The sequence below is a fragment of the Salmo trutta genome, chromosome 15 (genome assembly GCF_901001165.1).
Source record: "Salmo trutta chromosome 15, fSalTru1.1, whole genome shotgun sequence".
Lineage (NCBI taxonomy): Eukaryota > Metazoa > Chordata > Actinopteri > Salmoniformes > Salmonidae > Salmo > Salmo trutta.
The window spans coordinates 58,585,686-58,612,830 of NC_042971.1; the positions used below are offsets into that span (position 1 = coordinate 58,585,686).

The 27,145-nt window shown below is 42.3% G+C and overlaps 1 protein-coding gene across 3 annotated transcripts in view; it reads left to right on the plus strand.

The window, feature by feature from the left end:
- The window catches only part of dym (dymeclin), a 161,202-nt gene that overhangs the window by 69,192 nt on the left and 64,865 nt on the right, over positions 1-27,145 (plus strand). For all 3 annotated transcript variants that reach the window (XM_029692339.1, XM_029692338.1, XM_029692340.1), the window contains 2 exons: positions 542-655; positions 2,344-2,438. In XM_029692339.1, coding sequence (XP_029548199.1) covers positions 542-655; positions 2,344-2,438 — 209 coding nt within the window. The remainder of the gene's footprint in view (positions 1-541; positions 656-2,343; positions 2,439-27,145) is intronic.

A 27,145-nucleotide genomic window follows, 5' to 3' on the forward strand; every position in this document is an offset into this window, starting at 1 on the left:
TAGCTGCTGTCTACGAGATTAGGAAGGAACAGTGGTAGCTGCTGTCTACGAGATTAGGAAGGAACCGTGGTAGCTACTGTCTACGAGATTAGGAAGGAACAGTGGTAGCTACTGTCTACGAGATTAGGAAGGAACAGTGGTAGCTACTATCTACGAGATTAGGAAGGAACAGTGGTAGCTACTATCTACGAGATTAGGAAGGAACAGTGGTAGCTACTATCTACGAGATTAGGAAGGAACAGTGGTAGCTACTATCTACGAGATTAGGAAGGAACAGTGGTAGCTACTATCTACGAGATTAGGAAGGAACAGTGGCAGCTACTATCTACGAGATTAGGAAGGAACAGTGGCAGCTACTATCTACGAGATTAGGAAGGAACAGTGGTAGCTACTGTCTACGAGATTAGGAAGGAACAGTGGTAGCTACTGTCTACGAGATTAGGAAAGAACAGTGGCAGCTGCTATCTACTTCTGGGGTGTTACCTACTGTAGTAGCTACCATTTGCATAGCCATTTCTTATGTTGTCTCCCTCTCTCTCAGGTATTGAAGAACATAAAGTGGTATTCAGAACGTCAGTTAACAGAGATCTCTCTGGGTAGTCTACTCATCCTGGTGGTCATACGCACCATCCAGTACAACATGACACGGACCAGGGTGAGTTAAACACACATGGATGTACATGCATAAGGAGTGCATGGACACACGCGCACACACACATGCGCGCACACAGGGTTTTTTCTGGATCAAAATGGGGTTTAGGTGGTGGCTGTGGCATGCCCATGGGTGTGGTCCTGTTGGCTAATTTCCTGCAATTCTACACATTTTTGCCATCGGGCTGAGAGAGAGATTTGTACGCAATAAAATATAAACGCAACATGTAAAGTGTTGGTCCATATTCAGAAAAAGCTTATCTCTCAAATGTTGTGCACAAATTTGTTTATATCCTTGTTAGTGAGCATTTCTCCTTTGCCAAGATAATCCAACCACCTGACAGGTGTGGCATATCAGTCAACTGATTAAACAGCGTGGTCATTACACAGGTGCACCTTGTGCTGGGGGACAATAAAAGGCCACTCTAAAATGTGCAGTTTTGTCACACAAGACAATGCCACAGATTGTGTTGAGGGAGCGTGCAATTGGCATGCTGACTGCAGGAATGTCCACCAGAGTTGTTGCCAGAGAATTCTCTACCATAAGCCGTCTCCAACGTTGTTTAAGAGAATTAAGCAGTACGTCCAATCGGCCTCAGAACCACAGATAATGTGAACAGAGTGCCCCATGGTGTCGGTGGGGTTATGGTATGGGCAGGCATAAGCTATGCACAACGAACATAATTGCATTTTATTGATGGAAATTTGAATGAACAGAGATACCGTGACAAGATCCTGAGGCCCGTTGTCATGCCATTGATCCGCTGCCATCACCTTATGTTTCAGCATGATAATGCACAGCCCCATGTTGCAATGATCTCTACACAATTCCTGGAAGCTGAAAATGTCCCAGTTCTTCCATGGCCTGCATACTCACCAGACATGTCCCCCATTGCGCATGTTTGGGATGCTCTGGATCGATGTTTGCGACAATGTGTTCCAGTTCCTGATAATATCCAGTTCTTCGCACAGCCATTGAAGAGGAATGGGACAACATTCCACAGCCATTGAAGAGGAATGGGACAACGTTCCACAGGCCTCAATCAACAGCCTGATCAACTCTATGCGAAGGAGATGGGTCACGCTGCGTGAGGCAAATGGTGGTCACACCAGTGACCAACAGATCCACATCTGTATTCCCAGTCATGTGAAATCCATAGATTAGGGCCTAATGATTTTATTTCAATAACAGATTTCCTTATATGATATGTAACTCAGTAAAATATTTGAAATTGTTGCATGTTGCGTTTTATTTTTGTTCAATATAGATTCTCCTTTTATTTTGGTCATTGTTAGTTCTGAGATTATAAAAAATATATATAAATTATATTTTCTACATACTTTTTATCTGGTTTTAGTCATTTCACATTTTACTGTTTGGACATAGACGGCCCGAAAAAACACTTAGGCCGGCCCGCCCCAATACTTTTATATGCAGAAAAAACCCTGGACACACACACCTACATGACCACATATATTTTGTTTAGGCCTACTTCAGATTTTCATTTCTCATGTGTTTTTGTTCAGTACTACATTGATATAGATGACTGCATTGTAGGGTTTAGAGTTGGCAAGAAAGGCATTTCACTGTACTTGTGCACGTGACATTATAAAACTTGAAACTATACTTAGTACGCATCTCAATGGACTTCCAGGAAGGTCATTGTACGTCTCTTATTTCCTCTGTTCCAGGATAAGTACCTGCACACCAACTGCCTGGCAGCCCTGGCCAATATGTCAGCCCAGTTCCGCTGCTTACACCAGTACGCTGCCCAGCGCATCATCAGGTGAGGTTTAGTAGGCACTCTGTCGAACTAGTGTTGACTGTCAGCACAGACACTGGTATGGCCAAAGCATTTTAACTGGTATTGATATGCTCTTTACTCTAACCATAGCTTACTGGCCAACTGTAGACTGAAGAGGTTTAGCAGGTCAGAGTACAGCCAGGCCTGGTGTTAGGTTAGAACAGGTGTCTCCCAACGGGTCGATCGCCAGCCACCAGTAGCCTCCAGCCTACCTATGAGTAGCTGGCCGAACAATTCTGAAAGTACATGCAATTTAAGTGTTCCACCACAAACTGTCAGAGTATCAGACACCGCAGACTCCCAGCTACTATCTAATCAGCGCAACATTATCCCAACCCTGGTTATCCACTATTGGCTTAAAAAAAAAATCTAACACTATCTGCCAATTCATTTCCAGCAAAATTGCCCGTCTGTCTGTGGTGAACGCGTTTGTCTATCACTCCGTGTCTAGCCAGCCTGTTGATGTGATCAATTTTAGTATAAGGCTATAACGTAACAAAATGTGGAAAAAGTCAAGGGGTTTGAATATTTTCCGAATGCGCTGTACTTACTCATGATATATCTCTGCTAGGTAAGCCTTGTGTGTTGACAGAAAACCTTTCCCCAAAACCTTCCCAATGAAATGTTAACTGCAAAGTAGGCTTACCTAGCAGAAGTATAGCATGAGTAAGTACAGCGCATTCGGAAAGTATTCAAACCCCTTGACTTTTTCCACATTTTGTTACGTTATAGCCTTATACTAAAATTGATTAAATTGTTTTTCCCCCCCATCATCAATCTACACACAATACCCCATAATGACAAAGCAAAAATAGGTTTTTCAAATTTTAGCAAATGTATAAAAGAAACAGATATTACATTTACATCAGTATTCAGACCCTTTACTCAGTTCTTTGTTGAAGCACCTTTGGCAGCGATTACAGCCTCGAGTCTTCTTGGGTATGACGCTACAAGCTTAGCACACCTGTATTTGGCGAGTTTCTCCCATTCTTTACTGCAGATCCTCTCAAGCTCTGTCAGGTTGGATGGGGAGCTTCGCTGCAAAGCTATTTTCAGGTCTCCAGAGATGTTCAATCTGGTTCAAGTCCACTAAAGGACATTCAGAGACTTGTCCCGAAGCCACTCCTGTGTTGTCTTGGCTGTGTGCTTAGGGTTGTTGTCCTATTGGAAGGTGAAACTTCGCCCCAGTCTGAGGTCCTGAGCACTCTGGAGCAGTTTTTCATCAAGGATCTCTCTGTGCTTTGCTCTGTTCATCTTTCCCTCGATCTTGACTAGTCTCCCAGTCCTTGCTGCTGAAAAACATCCCCACAGCATGATGCTGCCACCACGCTTCACCATTGGGATGGTGCCAGGTTTCCTCCAGACGGGACACTTGGAATTCAGGCCAAAGGGTTCAATCTTGGTTTCATCAGACCAGAGAATCTTGTTTCTCATGGTCTGCAAGTTCTCTAGGTGGCTTTTGGCAAACACCAAGCGGGCTGTCGTGCCTTTTACTGAGGAGTGGCTTCTGTCTGGTCACTCTACCATAAAGGCCTGATTGGTGTAGTGCTGCAGAGATATTTGTCCTTCTGGTAGGTTCTCCCATCTCCACAGAGAAACTCTGGAGCTCTGTCAGAGTGATCATTGGATTCTTGGTAACCTCCCTGACCAAGGCCCTTCTCCCCCAATTGGTCAGTTTGGCCGGGCAGCCAGCTCTAGGGAGAGTTTGTGGTTCCAAACCTCTTCCATTTAAGAATGATGAAGGCTATTGTGTTCTTGCGGACCTTCAATGCTCCAGACATTTTTTTTGTACCCTTCCCCAGATCTGTGCCTCGACACAATCCTCTCTCGGAGGTCTACGGACAATTCCTTCGACCTCATAGCTTGGTTTTTGCTCTAACATGCACTGTCAACTGTGGGACCTTATATAGAGAGGTGTGTGCCTTTACAAATCATGTGCAATCAATTTAATTTACCACAGGTGGACTCCATCAAGTTGTGAAAACATCTCAAGGATGATCAATGGAAACAGGATGCGCCTGAGCTCAAATTCTAATCTCATAGCAAAGGGTCTGAATACTTAATTATTTCTGTTTTTTTATTTGTAATAAACATTTCTGAAACCTGTTTTCTCTCTGTCATTATGGGATATTGTGTGTAGGTTGATGAGGAAAACATTTAATTTAATCAATTTTAGATGTGGAAAAGGGGAAGAGGTCTGAATACTTTCCGAATGCACTGTATATCATTTGTATCTATTATTGGTTATTTGAGAACTTTGCCATGATTTGAGCATCAGCAGTACAGAACCATTGCTAGACCAGCACATTGCTCACTCGCTAGATGCACAATTAAAGGGACAGATTTTGGGGGGCATTGATTAGAATCCCCATTAGCCGACGCCACGGGGGATCCAGCTAGTCTTACTGGGGACTAAACACATAACGAAAAAGACATTACAGACAAAAGTCTTTACATTTGAAATACATTTACAAATTTTAACGTGTAGTGTGTGTGTGTGTATGCATCTATGCGTTGTGCCGAAAGGTGTTGCTTTATTCATTTTTGAAACCAGGTTTGCTGTTCACTTGCCCTATATAAAATGGAAGGGAGTTTCATGCACTAATGGCTCTGTATAATACTTTACATTTGCTTGAATTTGTTCTGGACCGGGGGGATTGTGAAAAGACCCCTGGTGGCATGTCTGGTGGGTGGAGTAAGTGTGTGTATCAGTGCTGTGTGTAAGTTGACTATGCAAAAAATAATGAATTTCCAACACATTGTTTCTAATAAAAACAAGAAGTGACTCAGTCAGTCTTTCCTCTCAGCCAAGAGAGACTGGCATGCATAGTATTAGTATCAGCCCTCTGATTACAACGAAGAGCAAGATGTGCCACTGTTCTGGGCCAGCTGCAGCTTAACTAGGTCTTTCTTTGCTGCACTTGAACATATATATCAAGATAAGATTAAACTAGAGCCTGCAGGACTTGCTTTGTGGAGTGTGGTGTCAAAAAAACAGAGCATCTCGTTATTGCGGACATACTTCAACTCATCTTTACAACCGTTGAATCTATATGTTTTGACCATGAAAGATTACAATCTAAGGTAACACCAAGTTAGTCTCCTCAACTTGTTCAACAGCCACACCATTCACTACCAGATTCAGCTGAGGTCTTGAACTTAGGGAATGATTTGTACCAAATGCAATGCTCTTCATTTTAGAGATGTTCAGGACCATTTTTTTACTGGCCACCCATTCCAAAAGAGACTGCAACTCTTTAAGGGTTTCAGTAACTTCATTATATGTGGTTGCTGATGCATATATGGTTGAATCATCATCATACATTGACACACATGCTTTGTTTAATGCCAGTGGCAGGTCATTGGTAAAAATAGGAAAGAGTAGAGGGCCTAGAGAGCTGCCCTGCAGTACACCACACTTTACATGTTTGACATTAGAGAAGCTTCCATTAAAGAAAACCCTCAATTCTATTAGATTGCCATATCGTGGATTCAGAGCTGAGGTTGAAAAGTCATAACACATACGTTTTCTCAACAACAGGTTATGGTGAATAATGTCAAAGGCTGCACTGAAATCTAACAGTACAGCTCCCACAATCTTCTTATTATCAATTTCTTTCAACCAATCGACAGTCATTTGTGTCAGTACAGTACATGTTGAGTGTCCTTCTCTATAAGCATGTAGAAAGTCTGTTGTTAATTTGTTTACAGAGTAATGGTATTGTATTTGGTCAAACACAATTTTTCCAACTGTTTGCAGCAAGCTGATTGGTCTGCTGTTAGAACCAGTAAAGACTGCTCAACCACTCTTGGGTAGCGAAATGACTGGCTTCCCTCCCGGCCGGAGGACAAAGACTTCCTCTAGGCTCAGATTATAGATATGACAGAGTCAGCTACCATCCTCAATAACTTTCCATCTAAGTTTGCCAATGCCAAGAGGTTTGTCATTATTGATCGATAACAATACATCTTTAAAATATTTCTCAACATCAAATGTTTTTGTGATTTAATACGCCATCTGATTCAATGAAAGATGGAGTTGAATTAGTTTTTCTGCCCATAATTTAATTTTACGTACTCAAGTTTTTTTCCCCCATCTTTCTTTATGTCAGTGATCTTAGCTTCATAATAATTCTTCTTCTTTTTGTTGAGTTTAGTCACATCATTTCTGAATTTGCCGTAAATCAGCCAGTCCGATGGGCAGTCAGACTTACTGGCCACTCCTTTTGCTCACTATATTGTGATCACTATCACTTGGTACGGATACAGCTTTAGAACTAAGTTCTACAATATTAGGAAAAATATGATCAATACATGTGGATTATCTCCTGTAGTGTTTGTAAACACCCTGGTAGGTTGATTAATAACCTGAACCAGATTACAGGCACTGGTTACAGTGAAAAGCTTCTTCTTGATGATAACCAGTCAATATTCAGGTCCCCAAGAAAGTAAACCTCTCAGTCTATGTAATGTAAACAGTCAAGCATTTCACACATATTATTTAGATACTGAGTGTTAACACTTGGTGGCCTATAGCAACACCCCAAAAGAAAAGGCTTTAGATGTGCCAGGTGAACTTGCAACCACAACACTTCAATAACACTTGACATAACATATTCTCTAAGCATTACAGGGTTATAGCTCTGAATATATATACAGCAACACCTCCCCCATAAGTGTTCCTGTCGCTTCTATAGATGTTATATCCTTATATTGCTACTGCTGTATCATCAAATGAATTACATTTGTGAATCTCAGAAATGGCTAATATATGAATGTTGTCTGATGTTATTGATTTCATGAACCTTATTTCTAAGGCTACCTATATTAATATGGTCTATTTTCAGGCCTTTCCTGGGTAGCTTATCAGAGATAGACATAATATGGAAAAGAGCAAACAAAGCAAGATAAAAAAATATACATTCAGCAGTCCATTACTCAGTTGGTGTGTGTAAATGTGTTTGTGTGTGCTGCAGGGTTGAAGCTAGGAACCCATAGGCTTGGCTCTCTCATCCCTTCCAGGAGGGAAGGTGGACAATGAGACAGTCATACTGGATGTAAGCAATGTCCCCACGTGCTCTGGCAGCTTTCATGGTAGGGATAACCTATTTCCTCTTATGGCACACAACTTCAGGATAGTCCTCATTGAGGAATATGTTTGTTCCTCTCAAGTTCTTTGCTCTTTCCAGAACAGCTAACTTGTCATTGAACCTCAGGAACTTGACCACTATCGGCCTGGGCCTGTCACCTGGGTCTGTCACCTGGGCCGGTGGTAGGTTTTCCAGTCCTGTGGGCACGCTCCACCTCAATCTTCTTGTGGTGCATATTTCAGGTCTCGTGGACCTGAAATTATCTCTGAGATAATTTCCCTCACTTTGTCCTCAGACTCCATCCAGGTCTCGTGGAGATTCCGGAATTCCGACCACAACAATGTTGTTCTGCCTTGATTGTCCCTCCAGATAATCCAATTTCTCTGTCATTGTTATCATGGATTCACATACAGAACTGATGTCCTCTCTCAGTAACTTACAGATTGCTGTCATCTTGCCGTTCTACTGTTTAATCTCACCGGCCTGACCCTGGGAGAACTGCGAACTTGTCTTCAGGTCCTGGACCTCTCATTCTATTATTAGTTGACTCCACCAGTATTTGGACACAACAATTGAAGCTATTTTCTTGTTATTGTATCTGATGGTAGAACTATTTTTGTTCATTTAAAAGACGCTTCACCTGTCATGGAGAGACACCACTGTCCTCAATGGTACACCTGCTGGCTTTGGTGTTTGTCATGGTAGCTACGTAGGTTACGCTGTTACTCCTTGCAGTTCCAGACAGGGCAGGTTGCAGGGAAGATGGGAAACAACAAACAGCAGGGATCTAGACAGCCACAAGCCCGGGACAATCCGCGTTCTCAGCCACAATGGCTAACCGCGTCACGGGCTGCGTTCAAGCCCTCACACCCCTGCTAGCTTGATAGGCAGCTAGCTAGCAGCTAGGGCTCCCGAGTGCTGCAGTGGCCTAAGACGCTGCATCTCAGTGCTAGTGGCGTCACTACAGACCCTGGTTTGATTCCAGGCTGTATCACAACCGGCCATGATTGGGGGTCCCCTAGGGCGGAGCACAAGTGGCCCAGCGTCATTCGCGTTAGGTTTTAGCCTTGGTAGGCCGTCGTTGTAAATAAGAGTTTGTTCTTAACTGGCTTGCCTAGTTAAATAAAGGTTAAATAAAATAAATAAATACGCCAAGCAGCTCCTCTGACCTGGCCTTGGTCAGCAGGATCACTGGACAGATCGTAGCGGTCCCAGCAACTGATGCCAACCGCGACACGGGATCCAAACTCAAAAGATAGCTAGCAAGCAACCTAATTGTTTCAATAGACTTTCAAAACTTTCCAAAACAACAAACTTTCCAAAAAAAACTAACCGAGCTCTCCCTCATTCCACATTCAACAGGATGCAGAACAAGGGAATTGCACAAAGAAATTGACTTCTGATGTGATTTAAGCATTAGAATGGACTCAGAACTCTATCAATAATTGTAGTTTTGAGTGAAAAACTAAACAAATCTAAAACCAGAAAACGTTAAACTCAGAAGATATAAAACAGAATTTGGGAGAAAAAAAATCTGATTTTATAGGGCCCTCAAAGTTATTTATTAAACATTATTTTACCAGGTATGTTGACAAAGACTTGTACACTAAGGACCCGGGGAAAAGTTCCAGGAGAGACGAATGTGCCAATTTGAAAGCTAGAAAAATATTAGTAGCTCGCAACGTTTCCCTTCACTGGAACTAAGGGACCTAGCCCGAACCATGAAAAACAGCCCCAGAACATTATTCCTCCTCCACCAAACTTTACAGTTGGCACTATGCATTCAAGCAGGTAGCGTTCTCTTGTGTGCAGCTGCGCGGCCATGGACACTCATTTCATGAAGTTCCCGACTTCCAGAGGCAGTTTGGATCTCGGTAGTGAGTGTTGCAACCGAGGACAGATTTTTTTTAAACACTACACGCTTCAGCACTTGGTGGTTCCGTTCTGTGAGCTTGTGTGGCCTACCACTTCGCGGCTGAGCCGTTGTTGCTCCTAGACGTTTCCACTTCACAATAACAGCACTTAGAGTTGTCCGGGGCAGCTCTAGCAGGGCAGAAATTTGACGAACTAACTTGTTGGAATGGTGTCATCCTATTACGGTGCCACGTTGAAAGTTACGAAGCAGCAAGTCCATTCTACTGCCAATGTTTGCATGGTGCTCGATTTTTATACATCTGTCAGCAACGGGTGTAGCTGAAATAGCCGAATCCACTAATTTGAAGGTGTCCACATACTTTTGAATATACACTCGCTCTTGCTGCGGGTGATTCTTTGATCCACCTCTACGCAGACGACACCATTCTGTATACATCTGGCCCTTCTTTGGACACTGTGTTAACAAACCTCCAAACGAGCCTCAACGCCATACAACACTTCTTCCGTGGCCTCCAACTGCTCTTAAATGTTAGTAAAACTAAATGCATGCTCTTCAACCGATCGCAGCTTGCCTGCCCGACTAGCATCACTACTCTGGACGGTTCTGACTTAGAATATGTGGACAACTACAAATACCTAGGTGTGTGGCTAGTCTGTAAACTCTCCTTCCAGACTCACATTAAGCATCTCCAATCCAAAGTTAAATCTAGAATTGGCTTTCTATTTCGCAACAAAGCCTCCTTTACTCATGCTGCCAAACATACCCTCGTAAAACTGACTATCCTACCGATCCTTGACTTCGGCTATGTCATTAACAAAATTGCCTCCAACACTACTCAGCAAATTGGATACAGTCTATCACAGTGTCATCCGTTTTGTCACAAAAGCCCCATATACCACCCACCACTGCGACCTGTATGCTCTCGTTGGCTGGTTCTCGCTACATATTCGTCATTAAACCCACTGGCTCCAGGTCATCTATAAGTCTTTGCTAGGTAAAGCTCCGCCTTATCTCAGCTCACTGGTCACCATAGCAGCACCCACCCGTAGCACACGCTCCAGCAGGTATATTCCACTGGTCATCCCCAATGCCAACACCTCCTTTAGCCGCCTTTCCTTCCAGTTCTCGGCTGTCAATGACTGGAACGAATTGCAAAAATCACTGAAGTTGGAGACTTATATCTCCCTCACTAACTTTAAGCGTCAGCTGTCAGAGCAGGTTACCGATCGCTGCAGCTGTACACAGCCCATCTGTAAATAGCCCATCCAACCAACTACCTACCTCATCCCCACATTTTTTTTTTATGCACTTTTGCACACCAGTATTTCTACTTGCACATCCTCATCTGCACATATATCACTCCAGTGTAAATTGCTAAATTGTAATTACTTTGCCCTTATTGGCCTATTTATTGCCTTACCTCCTTACTTCATTTGCACACACTGTATACAGATTTTTCTATTGTGTTATTGACTGTACGATTGTTTGTACGTTTGTTGTTTTTGTCGCACTGCTTTGCTTTATCTTGGCCAGGTCGCAGTTGTAAATGAGAACTTGTTCTCAACAGGCCTACCTGGTTAAATAAAGGTGGGAAAAAATAAATGTGTATATATATATACTAATTAATCCTTAGAGGGAAAAAAAGTATCCACCTGAGTCATAGGTAGCTCCCAGCATCTGTGTCTGACTCACTAAGATTTTCCTCCAAAGCCTCTTCCTTGGTATTCCTGGCATTTGCCATCAATTTACCCCCGTTGGGTAGTTTTCTTGGCTTTTCACTTTCTTTTTACATCCCTGATAAGCCATTTTTATGCCAAAGCGCTGAAAGAATCCGTTCAAAATACTATGATGCGTTCTGAGCGCGTCCTTTCTAAATACCGGTAGCAACTGTTTGCATTACGCTAAAGAGCTACTCTGTCCTACACAAGTCCCACCCAGGTCATCTGATATGACTGGAAAGCTTATCTTATTGGCTACACGACTGTCCATCTTTCATTTTACCCACTCCTCAGTCGAAAGATAAAAACAACACTTTGTGCTCAAAGATGTAGTCACTGGCTGGACATTTGATGTGCTAGTTCAGCCATACATTATCGGAGAACATTGACACTAGGCTACTTTTGTTTGTAAGAACCTAACGATTAATTTGACACCATGTACAGTGGGGCAAAAAAGTATCTAGTCAGCCACCAATTGTGCAAGTTCTCCCACTTAAAAAGATGAGAGAGGCCTGTAATTTCCATCATAGGTACACGTCAACTATGACAGACAAAATGAGCAAAAAAATTCCAGAAAATCACATTGTAGGATGTTTTATGAATTTATTTGCAAATTATGGTGGAAAATAAGTATTTGGTCACCTACAAACAAGCAAGATTTCTGGCTCTCACAGACCTGTAACTTCTTCTTTAAGAGGCTCCTCTGACCTCCACTCGTTACCTGTATTAATGGCACCTGTTTGAACTTGTTATCAGTATAAAAGACACCTGTCCACAACCTCAGTCACACTCCAAACTCCACTATGGCCAAGACCAAAGAGCTGTCAAAGGACACCAGAAACAAAATTGTAGACCTGCACCAGGCTGGGAAGACTGAATCTGCAATAGGTAAGCAGCTTGGTTTGAAGAAATCAACTGTGGGAGCAATTATTAGGAAATGGAAGACATACAAGACCACTGATAATCTCCCTCGATCTGGGGCTCCACGCAAGATCTCACCCCGTGGGGTCAAAATGATCACAAGAACGGTGAGCAAAAATCCCAGAACCACACGGGGTACCTACTGAATGACCTGCAGAGAGCTGGGACCAAAGTAACAAAGCCTACCATCAGTAACACACTACGCCGCCAGGGACTCAAATCCTGCAGTGCCAGATGTGTCCCCCTGCTTAAGCCAGTACATGTCCAGGCCCGTCTGAAGTTTGCTAGAGAGCATTTGGATGATGCAGAAGAGGATTGGGAGAATGTCATATGGTCAGATGAAACCAAAATATAACTTTTTGGTAAACTCAACTCGTCGTGTTTGGAGGACAAAGAATGCTGAGTTGCATCCAAAGAACACCATACCTCTGTGAAGCATGGGGGTGGAAACATCATGCTTTGGGGCTGTTTTTCTGCAAAGGGACCAGGACGACTGATCCGTGTAAAGGAAAGAATGAATGGGGCCATGTATCGTGAGATTTTGAGTGAAAACCTCCTTCCATCAGCAAGGGCATTGAAGATGAAACGTGGCTGGGTCTTTCAGCATGACAATGATCCCAAACACACCGCCCGGGCAACGAAGGAGTGGCTTCGTAAGAAGCATTTCAAGGTCCTGGAGTGGCCTAGCCAGTCTCCAGATCTCAACCCCATAGAAAATCTTTGGAGGGAGTTGAAAGTCCGTGTTGCCCAGCGACAGCCCCAAAACATCACTGCTCTAGAGGAGATCTGCATGGAGGAATGGGCCAAAATACCAGCAACAGTGTGTGAAAACCTTGTGAAGACTTACAGAAAACATTTGACCTGTGTCATTGCCAACAAAGGGTATATAACAAAGTATTGAGAGAAACTTTTGTTATTGACCAAATACTTATTTTCCACCATAATTTGCAAATAAATTCATTAAAAATCCTACAATGTGATTTTCTGGATTTTTTTTCTTCTCATTTTGTCTGTCATAGTTGAGGTGTACCTATGATGAAAATTACAGGCCTCTCTCATCTTTTTAAGTGGGAGAACTTGCACAATTGGTGGCTGACTAAATACTTTTTTGCCCCACTGTAGCTCTAGCTCAAACACAGACCACATGGAAGCTTACCTTGTAAGATGTTTGTTGTTTAGTGAAAACAAAGTATAAATTGGACTTCTTGACACTGGGCTGTGAATCGATAATGGTAGGTCACAGGCCGATCAAACAACATATCATTATCTGTGGAGTCTATGCTTTAATCACATATCAACATTGTTCAAGATTTACATAGCTTTATCTTTTCCACACTAATGGACTGTGAGTCGCAGCCATCTTGAAATGGGCTCGTGGGTGTGGCCTGCCCTTCTATGGCCGTATGCTCATATATGGTACTAAGTCACACCAAAGATTGTGTGGTACGGGAAGAAAGCCAAGATCCCCAGCTTTCAGGAGACACCCTGTATTCACGGGTGGGTGGCGACCGTTTTCATTTTAGACGACATTGAATTAAACATTTATATCAAGGGGACCCTACATTTTAAGAGGCTAAATGCCCTGATGACTTGATACACAACAACATATTCCAGATTGCCTTGGTAGCTCTAAGCACACAAACAAACACACTCACTCAAACACTTAATCCACCCTGATTATGTAATCGAGTTGGTCATTAGACAGACATTAGTCATAGTTTGTGAAATATTTATCTTTCCATTTATACATGCAGTAGCCTAAGCATTGAGATCTCTGCACTGTAGCATCAGAATGTCGTCCAGCCTTTGAAATGCTGTCGCTCTATTCTTCATGATACCTCCATGTTAGACCACTAGACTGGCTGTCAGTCTGTGGTTGGCTCTGAATAAAGACATTATCACGTCTCGCGGCCACTCTCCAGCTGTGAAGCACTCAGTTAGTCAGTCAGTGATGGTAACACTAATGGTTCCAAGCTGTTGAAAGGAAGGAGGATTCACGCTTGGACAGGATTCTCCTCTGCTCTCTGTGGTTAGGAGACTTAACTGTATGAAAGAATGAGACTGTGATGGGCCAGACCAGTGAGTCACTGACCCAGCACACAGCCCAGTTTACCGGATGGACCCTGGCTAGGAACACACTCTTCCTGGCCATGCTCGCTCACTGTCACGGGACAGCTAACCAGAACGACCACACGAGCACTCCTCTTCCTCTCATCAATTCTTTCAGGATTATTTCAAGCTGTTGCGTGACCACGGGGAAGTGGAAACAGAAATACTCTTTCCGTAGGCGGACACACACAATCCACCGTGTTTTATGATGACTAAGACAGTAGCCTGCTGACACTATTGTCCATGTCTTCACTGTTTAGGGATTTAGTGGTGGGGAAGGTAATGTAGTACATTTAGGATTTTGGCTGTTTAGGGATGTAGTGGTGGGTGGGGAAGGTAATGTAGTACATTCAGGATTTTGCTCTCAGGGGAATTTCCAAATGTCAGATTTGCACATTTTCTGTCAGGGATTTTTTGTTATTAATTCACACTTAAAAGAAAAATCACTTTTTAGGTCCATATATTCAGAGGCAGCAGAGGGTGAAAGGGCTTTCCACTACGTTAGTAAACACTCCCTTCTTCATCTCTCTATTACTTCCCAGAAGGGCAGTGACATGAATGTGTCAATAGCTCGCAGATGGATTTGCCTGTGGGTCATTTGGTTCGAGGAACGTGTGGCGCTTGTGATGAAAGGAGGCACGCATGTTATTATCATTGTATAATACCTCACACTGTCTTCATATCTGCATCTCAGGCGCTTTGCAAACAACCACCAAGCCTCCTTTCACCATCACGCTACACTGTAGTTTTCCCAAACAAATATTATAACCTTATTGTGGAAATTCTAAGAGCATGTTAAGTCTGTCTACAACTCCAATCCATGGGCAAAGCATTGATGCACCCATGTATACCAATGATTTTACTGCATGCTCAAGGCTAATGTCAATGTTAGCGCGACAGAGAAGGAGTGGATTTTCTGTCTGCTGAGCCTAGTTTAGTTGGGTCAATCACATACAGTTGAAGTCGGAAGTTTACATACACTTAGGTTGGAGTCATTAAAACCTGTTTTTCAACCACTACACAAATTTCTTGTTAACAATCTATAGTTTTGGCAAGTCTGGTTAGGACATCTACTTTGTGCATGACAAGTAATTTTTCCAACAATTGTTTACAGACAGATTATTTCATTTATAATTCACTGTGTCAAAGTAAACTTCTGACCCACTGGGAATGTGATGAAAGAAATAAAAGCTGAAATAAATCATTCTCGATACTATTATTCTGACATTTCACATTCTTAAAGTAAAGTGGTGATCTTAACTGACCTCAGACAGGGAATTTTTATTGGGATTAAATGTCAGGAATTGTGAAAAACTGAGTTTAAATGTATTTGGCGAAGAAGTATGTAAAATTCTGACTTCAACTCTATATAAGAGTTTATTATAATATGCATTTGACTACCTCAGTCACTGTGGCTGTAATATTACAAATGAAAAACCCAAATTTGCTGCCTTTTCACCTCTTTTACTATGCCACCCTTTTTAACAACATATTCTAAGCTCTTTTCCAGAAAAACACTTATCAAACAAAAAACAGACAAAATATATATATTTTTTTCCTTTTTTCCCCTCTCCTCTGTTGCCCTTGTCTTTCAGGTGCGACAGCCTCCACATGAGGAGATGCTGTTCTGTCCAATATGCATAATACCGTTCAAAAGTTTGGTGTCACTTAGAAATGTCCTTGTTTTCCATGAAAACATACATGAAATGAGTTGCAAAATGAATAAGAAATATAGTCAAGACGTTGACAAGGTTATAAATAATGATTTTTAATTGAAATAATAATTGTCCTTCAAACTTAGTTTTCATCAAAGAATCTTCCATTTGCAGCAATTACAGCCTTGCAGACCTTTGGCATTCTAGTTGTCAATTTGTTGAGGTAATCTGAAGAGATTTCACACCATGCTTCCTGAAGCACGTCCCACAAGTTGGATTGGCTTGATGGGCACTTGTTACATACAATACTGGTCAAGCTGCTCCCACAACAGCTCAATAGGTTTGAGATCCGGTGACTGTGCTGTCCACTCCATTATAGATAGAATACCAGCTGACTACTTCTTCCCTAAATAATTCTTGCATAGTTTGGAGCTGTGCTTTGGGTCATTGTCCTGTTGTAGGAGGAAATTGGCTCCAATTAAGCGCCATCCACAGGGTATGGCATGGCATTGCACGAATGTTCTTCTTTGTGATCCGAACACCTCAAACTTAGATTAGTCTGTCCATAACACTTTTTTCCAATCTTCCTCTGTCCAGTGTCTGTGTTATTTTGCCCATGTTAATATTTTATTTTGGCCAGTCTGAGTTATGGCTTTTTCTTTGCAACTCTGCCTAAAGGCCAGCATCCCGGAGTCGCCTCTTCACTGTTGACGTTGAGACTGTTGTTTTGCAGGTACTATTTAATGAAGCTGCCAGTTGAGGACTTGTGAGGCATATGTTTCTCAAACTAGACACTCTAATGTACGTGTCCTCTTGCTCAGTTGTGCACCGGGGCCTCCCAATCCTCTTTCTATTCTGGTTAGAGCCAGTTTGCGCTGTTCTGTGAAGGGAGTAGTACACAGTGTTGAATGAGATCTTCAGTTTCTTGGCAATTTCTCGCATGGAATAGCCTTCATTTCTCAGAACAAGAATAGACTGACGAGTTTCAAAAGAAAGTTCTTTGTTTCTGGCCATTTTGAGCCTGTAATCGAACCCACAAATGCTGGTGCTCCAGATACTCAACTAGTCTAAAGATGGCCAGTTTTATTGCTTCTTTAATCAGAACAACATTTTTCAGCTGTGTTAACATAATTGCAAAAGGGTTTTATAATGATCAATTAGCCTTTTAAAATTATAAACTTGGATTAGCTAACACAACGTGCCATTGGAACACAGGAGTGATGGTTGCTGATAATGGACCTCTGTACGCCTCTGTAGATATTCCATTAAAAATCATCCGTTTCCAGCTACAATAGTAATTTACAACATTAACTATGTCTACACTGTATTTCTGATCCATTTGATGTTATTTTAATGGACTAAAAATTAGCTTTTCTTTCAAAAACATGGACATTTCTAAGGGACCCCAAACTTTTTAACCGTAGTGTATTTCTCTCGCTCCAGGTGCAGTAGCCTCAAACACTGGCTGGTCACTGCGGGCAACGCACGAAGGGAGGAGCTTTTGCACTTGCTTATTCATTCTCTATGCTTCCAGGTTAAGCTACAGTGTTATGCTTCAAGGTTAAGCTACAGTGTTATGCTTCAAGGTTAAACCAGATGAGTCCTATGCATCCAGGTTAAACGAGACTAGTCCTATGCTTCCAGGTTAAACCAGACTCTAGTTCTATGCATCCAGGTTAAACCTGACTAATCCTATGCTTCAAGGTTAACGTCACTAGAGTAGGGGGCAGCATTCGGAATTTTGGATGAAAAGCGTGCACAAATTAAACTGCCTGCTACTCAGGCCCAGAGGCTAGGATATGCATATAATTGTTAGATTTGGATAGAAAACACTCTAAAGTTTCCAAAACTGTTAAAATAATGTCTGTGAGTATAACAGAACTGATATGGCAGGCGAAAATACATCCAGGAAGTACTATTATTTTGAAAACAAATGGCCCTACCCGGCCCTAACCCAATGTATAATATCAGGGCCCGTTGGCCTCGGGTCGGACAGCAGAGTTCTAACGCTGGGTAAGGCCTGCATAGGGGACTGGACTCCCGGGTCGGGTGGCAGAGTTCTAACGCTGGGTAAGGCCTGCATAGGGGACTGGACTCCCGGGTCGGGTGGCAGAGCCCTAACGCTGGGTAAGGCCTGCATAGGGGACTGGACTCCTGGGTCGGGTGGCAGAGCCCTAACGCTGGGTAAGGGCTGCATAGGGGACTGGACTCCTGGGTCGGGTGGCAGAGCTCTAACGCTGGGTAAGGCCTGCATAGGGGACTGGACTCCTGGGTTTCATCCAAAATGGCACTCTTTCCCTAATGCAATACTTTCTACAAAGCATATGTTATATCATGCAAAGCCATGATGTACCGATTCCATGGCACATGGTTTATGAATTGATATGCAAAACAACGCCGGATTCAAAACTTCAATTTTTTTTATTTAAATGATTATACGAAATTCTTGCAACCAGTAGAATGTTGTATATACAATCTTCCCAGCTCTGCAGATTTTGCTGCGAAGAGGCAGAGTCATTAGATCATTTATTTTGGGACTGTCCATATGTAGCTCGTTCTTGGTCAAAAAGGTTTATCTTTAATTTACAATCTGTAGAAGCTATGAGAATAGCAAGGTTCAGCACTTTTGTGAAGCATCACAGCACAGTTGAAAAATCGAAATCCAAAATGGATGGTGTTAAGAGAGAGATGGGAGGGGTTGAATGGAGCTGAAGGGTGGGACTAATAACAAGATAATAAATGTAAAACATACAGGGTTTGTAAAATGTATATAGGTTAAGAAATGTTGTGAAATTTCAACTGTATGTGGATATGGGTATGTATGTGTGTATATATATGTATGTATGTGGATATATACAGTTGAAGTCGGAAGTTTACATAAACCTTAGCCAAATACATTTAAACTCAGTTTCACAATTCCTGACATTTAATCCTAGTAAAAATTTCCTGTTTTAGGTCAGTTAGGATCACCACTTTATTTTAAGAATATGAAATGTCAGAATAATAGTAGAGAGAATAATTTATTTCAGCTTTTATTTCTTTCATCACAGAAGTTTACATACACTCAATTAGTATTTGGTAGCATTGCCTTTAAATTGTTTAACTTGGGTCAAATGTTTCAGGTAGCCTTCCACAAGCTTCCCAAAATAAGTTGGGTGAATTTTGGCCCATTCCTCCTGACAGAGCTGGTGTAACTGAGTCAGGTTTGTAGGCCTCCTTGCTCGCACACACTTTTTCAGTTCTGCCCACAAATTTTCTATAGGCTTGAGGTCAGGGCTTTGTAATGGCCACTCTAATACCTTGACTTTGTTGTCCTTAAGCCATTTTGCCATAACTTTGGAAGTATGCTTGGGGTCATTGGTGCTTCAATATATCCACAACATTTCCCTCCTCATGAAGCTATCTATTTTGTGAAGTGCACCAGTCCCTCCTGCAGCAAAGCACCCCCACAACATGATGCTGCCACCCTCGTGCTTCACGGTTGGGATGGTGTTCTTCTGCTTGCACGCCTCCCCCTTTTTCCTCCAAACATAACGATGGGCATTATGGCCAAACAGTTCTATTTTTGTTTCATCAGACCAAAAAAGTACGATCTTTGTCCCCATGTGTAGTTGCAAACCGTAGTCTGTCTTTTTTAAGGCGGTTTTGGAGCAGTGGCTTCTTCCTTGCTGAGCGGCCTTTCAGGTTATGTCGATATAGGACTCGTTTCACTGTGGATATAGATACTTTTGTACCGGTTTCCTCCAGCATCTTCACAAGGTCCTTTGCTGTTGTTCTAGGATTGATTTGCACTTTTCGCACCAAAGTACGTTCATCTCTAGGAGACAGAATGTGTCTCCTCCCTGAGCGGTATGACGGCTGTGTGGTCCCATGGTGTTTATACTTGCGTACTATTGTTTGTACAGATGAACGTGGTACCTTCAGGCTTTTGGAAATTGCTCCCAAGGATGAACCAGACTTTTGGAGGCCTACAATTTTATTTCTGAGGTCTTGGCTGATTTCTTTTGATTTTCCCATAATTCCAAGCAAAGAGACACTGAGTTTGAAGGTAGGCCTTGAAATACATCCACAGGTACACCTCCAATTGACTGAAATGTCAATTACCCTATCAGAAGCTTCTAAATCCATGACATCATTTTCTGGAATTTTCCAAGCTGTTTAAAGGCACAGTCAACTTAGTGTATGTAAACTTCTGACCCACTGGAATTGTGATAAAGTGAATTATAAGTGAAATAATCAGTCTGTAAGCAATTGTTGGAAAAATTACTTGTCATGCACAAAGATGTCCTAACCGACTTGCCAAAACTATAGTTTGGTAACAAGAAATTTGTGGAGTGGTTGACTCCAACCTAACTGTATTTTTACCCAAAAAATATATGGGGGATTGGAAACGATGCAGACAATTACATTGATGGAAGCAACAATTTACATTTACATTTAAGTCATTTAGCAGACGCTGTTATCCAGAGCGACTTACAAATTGGTGCATTCACCTTATGATATCCAGTGGAACAACCACTTTACAATAGTACATCTATATCTTTTTTTGGGGGGGGGGGGGGTTAGAAGGAATACTTTATCCTATCCTAGGTATTCCTTAAAGAGGTGGGGTTTCAGGTGTCTCCAGAAGGTGGTGATTGACTCCGCTGTCCTGGCGTCGTGAGGGAGCTTGTTCCACCATAGGGGTGCCAGAGCAGCGAACAGTTTTGACTGGGCTGAGCGGGAACTGTGCTTCCTCAGAGGTAGGGGGGCCAGCAGGCCAGAGGTGGATGAACGCAGTGCCCTTGTTTGGGTGTAGGGCCTGATCAGAGCCTGAAGGTACGGAGGTGCTGTTCCCCTCACAGCTCCGTAGGCAAGCACCATGGTCTTGTAGCGGATGCGAGCTTCAACTGGAAGCCAGTGGAGAGAGCGGAGGAGTGGGGTGATATTAAAGCTGATCCACCCCTTGAAAAAATAAAAAATCCATGTCTGTCAGAGCTATGGACTAGGCTGAAGGGTTGCAATCAGTCAGTATGGCAGAGAGTCTTTGTGGGGATCACCAGGTGTGCCTCACTCAGTCTCAGTAATAGCATGTCTACAAAAGACCCCATAGAGTCCAAGTTACCCTACAGACAGACCCGGACCCAGGCCTCTTTGCCAGCACTGGTAATCATATCTCAATACACCTTTCAGTAGCTCAATCATACCGCATAAAGCCAATGATAAACGGCCTTGGTGACCTGCATTGGATGAATGGTGCTGACATGTGGCACAGGTGTACGTCTCTGAGTACTGCATTTATCTGGCTAGTTTCTTTGTGCAACAGTTTGGGAGATTCTCATTTGGTCTTGTTGTATCGGAGTCTGCTGATGAATGTGGGGATGTGCGCACGTGCACCTGTTCGTGCGTGTGACTGTGTGTATGTTTGCGTTTGCCTGTACGCCCTTGTGTGTGTGTCGGCGCCTGTACGTACGTGTGTGTGTGTGTGTGTGTGTGTGTGTGTGTGTGTGTGTGTGTGTGCGCACGCACGCACGTCCATTTTCAGTAGGTCAACCTGACACAGCTTCCAGGCACTGTCTAGACTAAACATGACCAATGGAACAGGCTGCCATGCCAATGATGCCAAAACAATAGCCTATGGCAGCTAGCGCCCGGCTTGGCTCTGTCCTGTCGGTCAATTAGTAACAAAATGTGCCCCTCCGTTCCATCACTTTTATAAACAGACACGCAGAGAGCACATAACAAAGGATGTTTTTTCCCCCCTCTTCATTGTATTGGGTTTCAAAGAGCACAGAGCATCAGAGCGTGCTCAGATCTCAGTCATAGTACCCACCCAGGGTATGTCTATGTTTGGAAATACGCGTACCCATGTTGTTAAATGCTGAATGAAAATGCCCAGAAATCCAACCCAAACAGAAACAGTGTGTCATCATATGGTAAAGGAATCCAGTTGATTTAGCAGGTTTGCTGAATCTGGCACATTTACAGAAATGTTGGTCGTCATCGTCCCTGTCGAGTAATGTTAGACTCCATTTTGTTCGATTTGATTTGAACCATGGTGGGTCCTAAGAGGATTAGTCAGGTCAGCTGCTGCCTAATAACAGGAAGGAATTCCAATCTACTCCACTTCTGTTCCAGACTGTTCTCACCAGGCAGACTTAATGAGTTAGTGTTGAGGAGAGGGAACGTTCATCTAACACGATAATCAGCAGCAGCTTTTGTCTCGTTAGTTGCTGTACACTACAGTACATTTTATGAACCTATTTGACTATTTTCTTCATATATGTCACCCATTTCACCATCTTCTAACCTCGGTCAAATTCCAGCAACAAAATTGCTTACACCATTTTAAAGTAATATTGTTAATAAAGTGTGTGTGTGCCAGTGTAGTGTAGGACTCATTGAATGTTGAGGGGTGTATCATCTAGCCTGTGTGTGTGTGTTCCTACTGTACCTTGCTCCTGCCTGTGTTGAGCTATGTGTTCCCACATGACCGTTTACTCCACTCTGTGTGTTATTATTGCTTCAGAAACCATCTGCTGTTCCTGGGGGGGGGCTTAGTGCTCTACTTTTGAACAGGGCCCATAGGGGGGAAGTAGTGCACTACTTTTTACCAGGGCCCATAGGGGGAACTAGTGCACTGTATTGTAAATAAGGTGCCATTTGGGACACTGTATTTGTCATGTGTATGGGGCATACGGTGGACAGCATGAGGAGCCTGGGCTGAATTGATGTGATGATATCTGTTCTGTGGTCCAGGCTGAGCACAGTCTGTTGAGGTACAGTTCAAAGACAGCGGTTACAGGAATGTAGCCAGAAAACATTGTTGTTTGATTAAATGGTGGCTGTGCGCCGATAGTGTACCAGTTGAAACTGGCTGCTTATAAATAACATTACAGTAATGAATGTTGCTAGACTGGTTTTCTTATAAATGACTAAGGTTGCACATTTTGGGGAACTTCCCATGGCTCAAGCCTGCTAAAACCCACATGGTAGCAAAAACTAACTAGCAGAAATTGTTAACAAGTTAGAAATGATTTAAACACACTTTGCTGTAGGCTACTATTTACTAGTTAACAAAAAATAATGTATGTCATATAAAATATATTCACCCCACCCAGCATTGTAAACAAAACTTACCAGGAAGCGTGTGGTCCTTGGCTCAGACAGTGTAGTAGTGTGGGCTCAATAGCATCTCATTAGTGTGCAAGATCTTCGAGAATCAGCTGTACATGTGATGGAAGAATGCACTGTGCATGTGATGGAAGAATGCACTGCGCATGTGATGGAAGAGTGCACTGCGCATGTGATGGAAGAGTGCACTGCGCATGTGATGGAAGAGTGCACTGCGCATGTGATGGAAGAGTGCACTGCGCATGTGATGGAAGAGTGCACTGCGCATGTGAGGGAAGAGTGCACTGCGCATGTGATGGAAGAGTGCACTGCGCATGTGATGGAAGAGTGCACTGCGCATGTGATGGAAGAGTGCACTGCGCATGTGATGGAAGAGTGCACTGCGCATGTGAGGGAAGAGTGCACTGCGCATGTGAGGGAAGAGTGCACTGCGCATGTGAGGGAAGAGTGCACTGCGCATGCAGAGGGTTACAATTCCATTGAATTGTAGATAGTTTAACCAAGATATTCCACAAGACCTAGAATTGCCTTATGTCTATCCCACAAAAAAGGTTCACTGATTTTCTTATAAATGACACAGTAATGACCGTAGCTGGACTGATTTTCTTATAAATGACACAGTAATGACCGTAGCTGAACTGATTTTCTTATAAATTACACAGTAATGGCCGTAGCTGGACTGATTTTCTTATAAATGACACAGTAATGACCGTAGCTGAACTGATTTTCTTATAAATACACAGTAATGGCCGTAGCTGGACTGATTTTCTTATAAATGACACAGTAATGGCCGTAGCTGGACTGATTTTCTTATAAATGACACAGTAATGGCCGTAGCTGGACTGATTTTCTTATAAATGACACAGTAATGGCCGTAGCTGGACTGATTTTCTTATAAATGACACAGTAATGGCCGTAGCTGGACTGATTTTCTTATAAATGACACAGTAATGACCGTAGCTGGACTGATTTTCTAATAAATGACACAGTAATGGCCGTAGCTGGACTGATTTTCTTATAAATGACACAGTAATGGCCGTAGCTGGACTGATTTTCTAATAAATGACACAGTAAAGGCCGTAGCTGAACTGATTTTCTTATAAATGACACAGTAATGGCCGTAGCTGGACTGATTTTTATAAATGACACAGTAATGGCCGTAGCTGGACTGATTTTCTTATAAATGACACAGTAATGACCATAGCTGGACTGATTTTCTTATAAAGGACACAGTAATGGCCGTAGCTGGACTGATTTTCTTATAAATGACACAGTAATGACCGTAGCTGGACTGATTTTCTTATAAATGACACAGTAATGGCCGTAGCTGGACTGATTTTCTTATAAATGACACCGTAATGATCGCTAGCTAGTAGGACAGGGACGATACCGGTATCACAGTATTTGTTCTATGACAAACATGAAAACACGAAGCTGACCAAACTCGTTGGTCCTTTAAAAACCAGCTGTGGGTAAAATATTGTGTGTTGTAGCTTGGAAAATAATTACATGTAACTCTGGATGACAACATAATGTTTGTTTCCAACATTAGGGCTGTTTTCCTAAAGAAGTTCATTCCACTTCGTGTTTTGTTTCCTTGCCACGATACTGGTATCATCCCTACCTATTAGCTAACTAGCTAAGCAGATAGCTATGTGACCTGTTAGCGAAGATTACAATAAATAACCCTATCATCTGTGGTGTTAGCAAGCTAGCTATATTAGCTACTATGCTCACTAGCTGGTATATTAGCAACTATGCTCACTAGCTGGTATATTAGCTACTATGCTCACTAGCTGGTATATTAGCAACTATGCTCACTAGCTGGTATATTAGCTACTATGCTCACTAGCTGGTATATTAGCTACTATGCTCACTAGCTGGTATATTAGCTACTATGCTCACTAGCTGGTATATTAGCTACTATGCTCACTAGCTGGTATATTAGCTACTATGCTCACTAGCTGGTATATTAGCTACTATGCTCACTAGCTGGCTAGATAAACATGGTGCTAAGATATCAGATGGTAGCTAGTAGCTAGCTAACGTTAGCTGGTTATCATTTTCAACATCTAACTTTGTGTAACGTTATCTATTTACTGCTGTGCTGGTCTGACCAGCCGCAATCACATTCATACATGTAATGTTGATAGTCGGATTAGATGATTGTTGTAATAGAGAACAAAGGAATTGTTTTAAAATACCTAAATAAAGGTTGGCAATAGGTTAAGCGACCTAACAATCTTCCTTCATGTTTATGGACCAAAAAAGCTTGTAGATCAGTGCGTGTGTGAGCTTTCTCACTTCTCCAACTATGGGCAGATTTGAGTCATTCAGACAAAAACGTTCATCGTCGTTTCATATGTTTTCCTACCCTCGCTCTCCTTGTTAGATATTATACACATTTATGTGTTGGTAGATAGTGTTATCGACATAGCTAGTTATCGTAGTAGCAGTAGTAACCCGCAGCAAGTGATGTGAGAAATGGAGAGAGATGTGAGGTAATCTGAAAGGGAGCGGAGATAAAGCCTTGCTCTATCCTATTGGAGCAGTCGATCAAGTTACAACCCGCTCATTTCCAGACAGAAAGACGAAACGCCAGTTGAGTTGATTTGAATTTCATCCTGGCAGATGAGTTGTTTTGGAAATGCGTCCTGACAGCTAAAAAAATAAACATCTGTTTTCCCGATCACGGAAAGTTACTAAACAATACTACACATCATGACGTTGGACCCATTTGCATTGAATAGATGTTCTTCTATATTCTCAAACTAACATCAGTGCCTATATGGTGTTCTTCCTTACAGGTCTGACATCCTGGACTGATGCCTCTATGCAAATGTTGTTGATCAGTAGGCTAATATAAATCCCAAATGGAAGACGAACAGATTGTCATCTGTAGCACCATAGACTCCACTGATCAGCCAAAACAAGCTCAATAACTCAATGCTGTTTAATATGCATTCACCTGTATTGTAAGTAGGTCTATGCTGTCTTCATTTACCCAGGGTATCAAGAGATTTCCCATTCAAATACAATTAATACCATTATGTTATGTAGTTAGATTGGTGAAAAACATTTGAAAATTGAAGCATTAATGAATGCATGGCTGTCTCTGGGAAATGTCATCAACATTTTCTAATTGAATGATATTGAATATTGCCCATTGCCTCCTTGACCCGCAAAAATTGGTATTGGCATCTGCACTATAAAGTCTTTGTTGGTCGTTCTCTAATTAAGTGTTAGCGCTAGTAATATATCAATATTTATGTTTACAAATGAGATATGACACAGCCAATGAATATATAGCACAACTTTGGATTTCACCCCTGTCTCATAATCGAATGGTTTAGACCGTTTGGGAAGTTTTGACACTCGGATTGAACATGTGCAAAATCAGGAATAGCTCTACCTTGTTGGTCAGCGTGCTACGAGGCTGCTGATATTGCCTTGGGTTGTTCGGCATACGGAATTACTTTTAGTTCAATGACTGTCACCACAGTGACATGCAGTTCCACACTGAAGAAGAGGATGCATGAGGTATTTTCTGAAGGTAGAAAGAAAGTCATTTCTACAATTCGTAATGTTTGAATTGATTTCTGACAGATCCAGCAGACCGATGCTCTCCTATTTTAAACATCTGAACCAGGGACCGATGTGAATCGTTACATCCCTTCTAAATAGTGCACTACTTTTGACCAGAGCCCTGTGGGGTGTCAGTTCCTAGAAGCTCCGGACATATCATTCCATCCCATCAACCAGATAGATCATAGAGATGTGTACAATATAGGACATTTAGCACAGGATATGATTGAACCCTTATTCACATGCTGCTGTCATTGAAGCCTTCTAATGGGTATTGGTTTGGGGGATGAAGGCCGGTCTGTGTCTGACAGGAGTCCCCTAGACAGCAGCTCAAATCAAGTATGTCACCTACATACTTACTTTAAGGGTACTAGAGAGACTCTAGTGTACCTGTAAATCAAAGGTAAATCAAAGGACAACTTTGGTTCCAAATAAATAATACATTTGATGGTTTTGGAGAAAACTGAAAGCTTGGTTTAGCTGTATGTATAGTCAGTCTGAGAGCTTGGTTTAGCTGCATGTATAGTCAGTCTGAGAGCTTGGTTTAGCTGCATGTATAGTCAGTCTGAGAGCTTGGTTTAGCTGCATGTATAGTCAGTCTGAGAGCTTGGTTTAGCTGCAT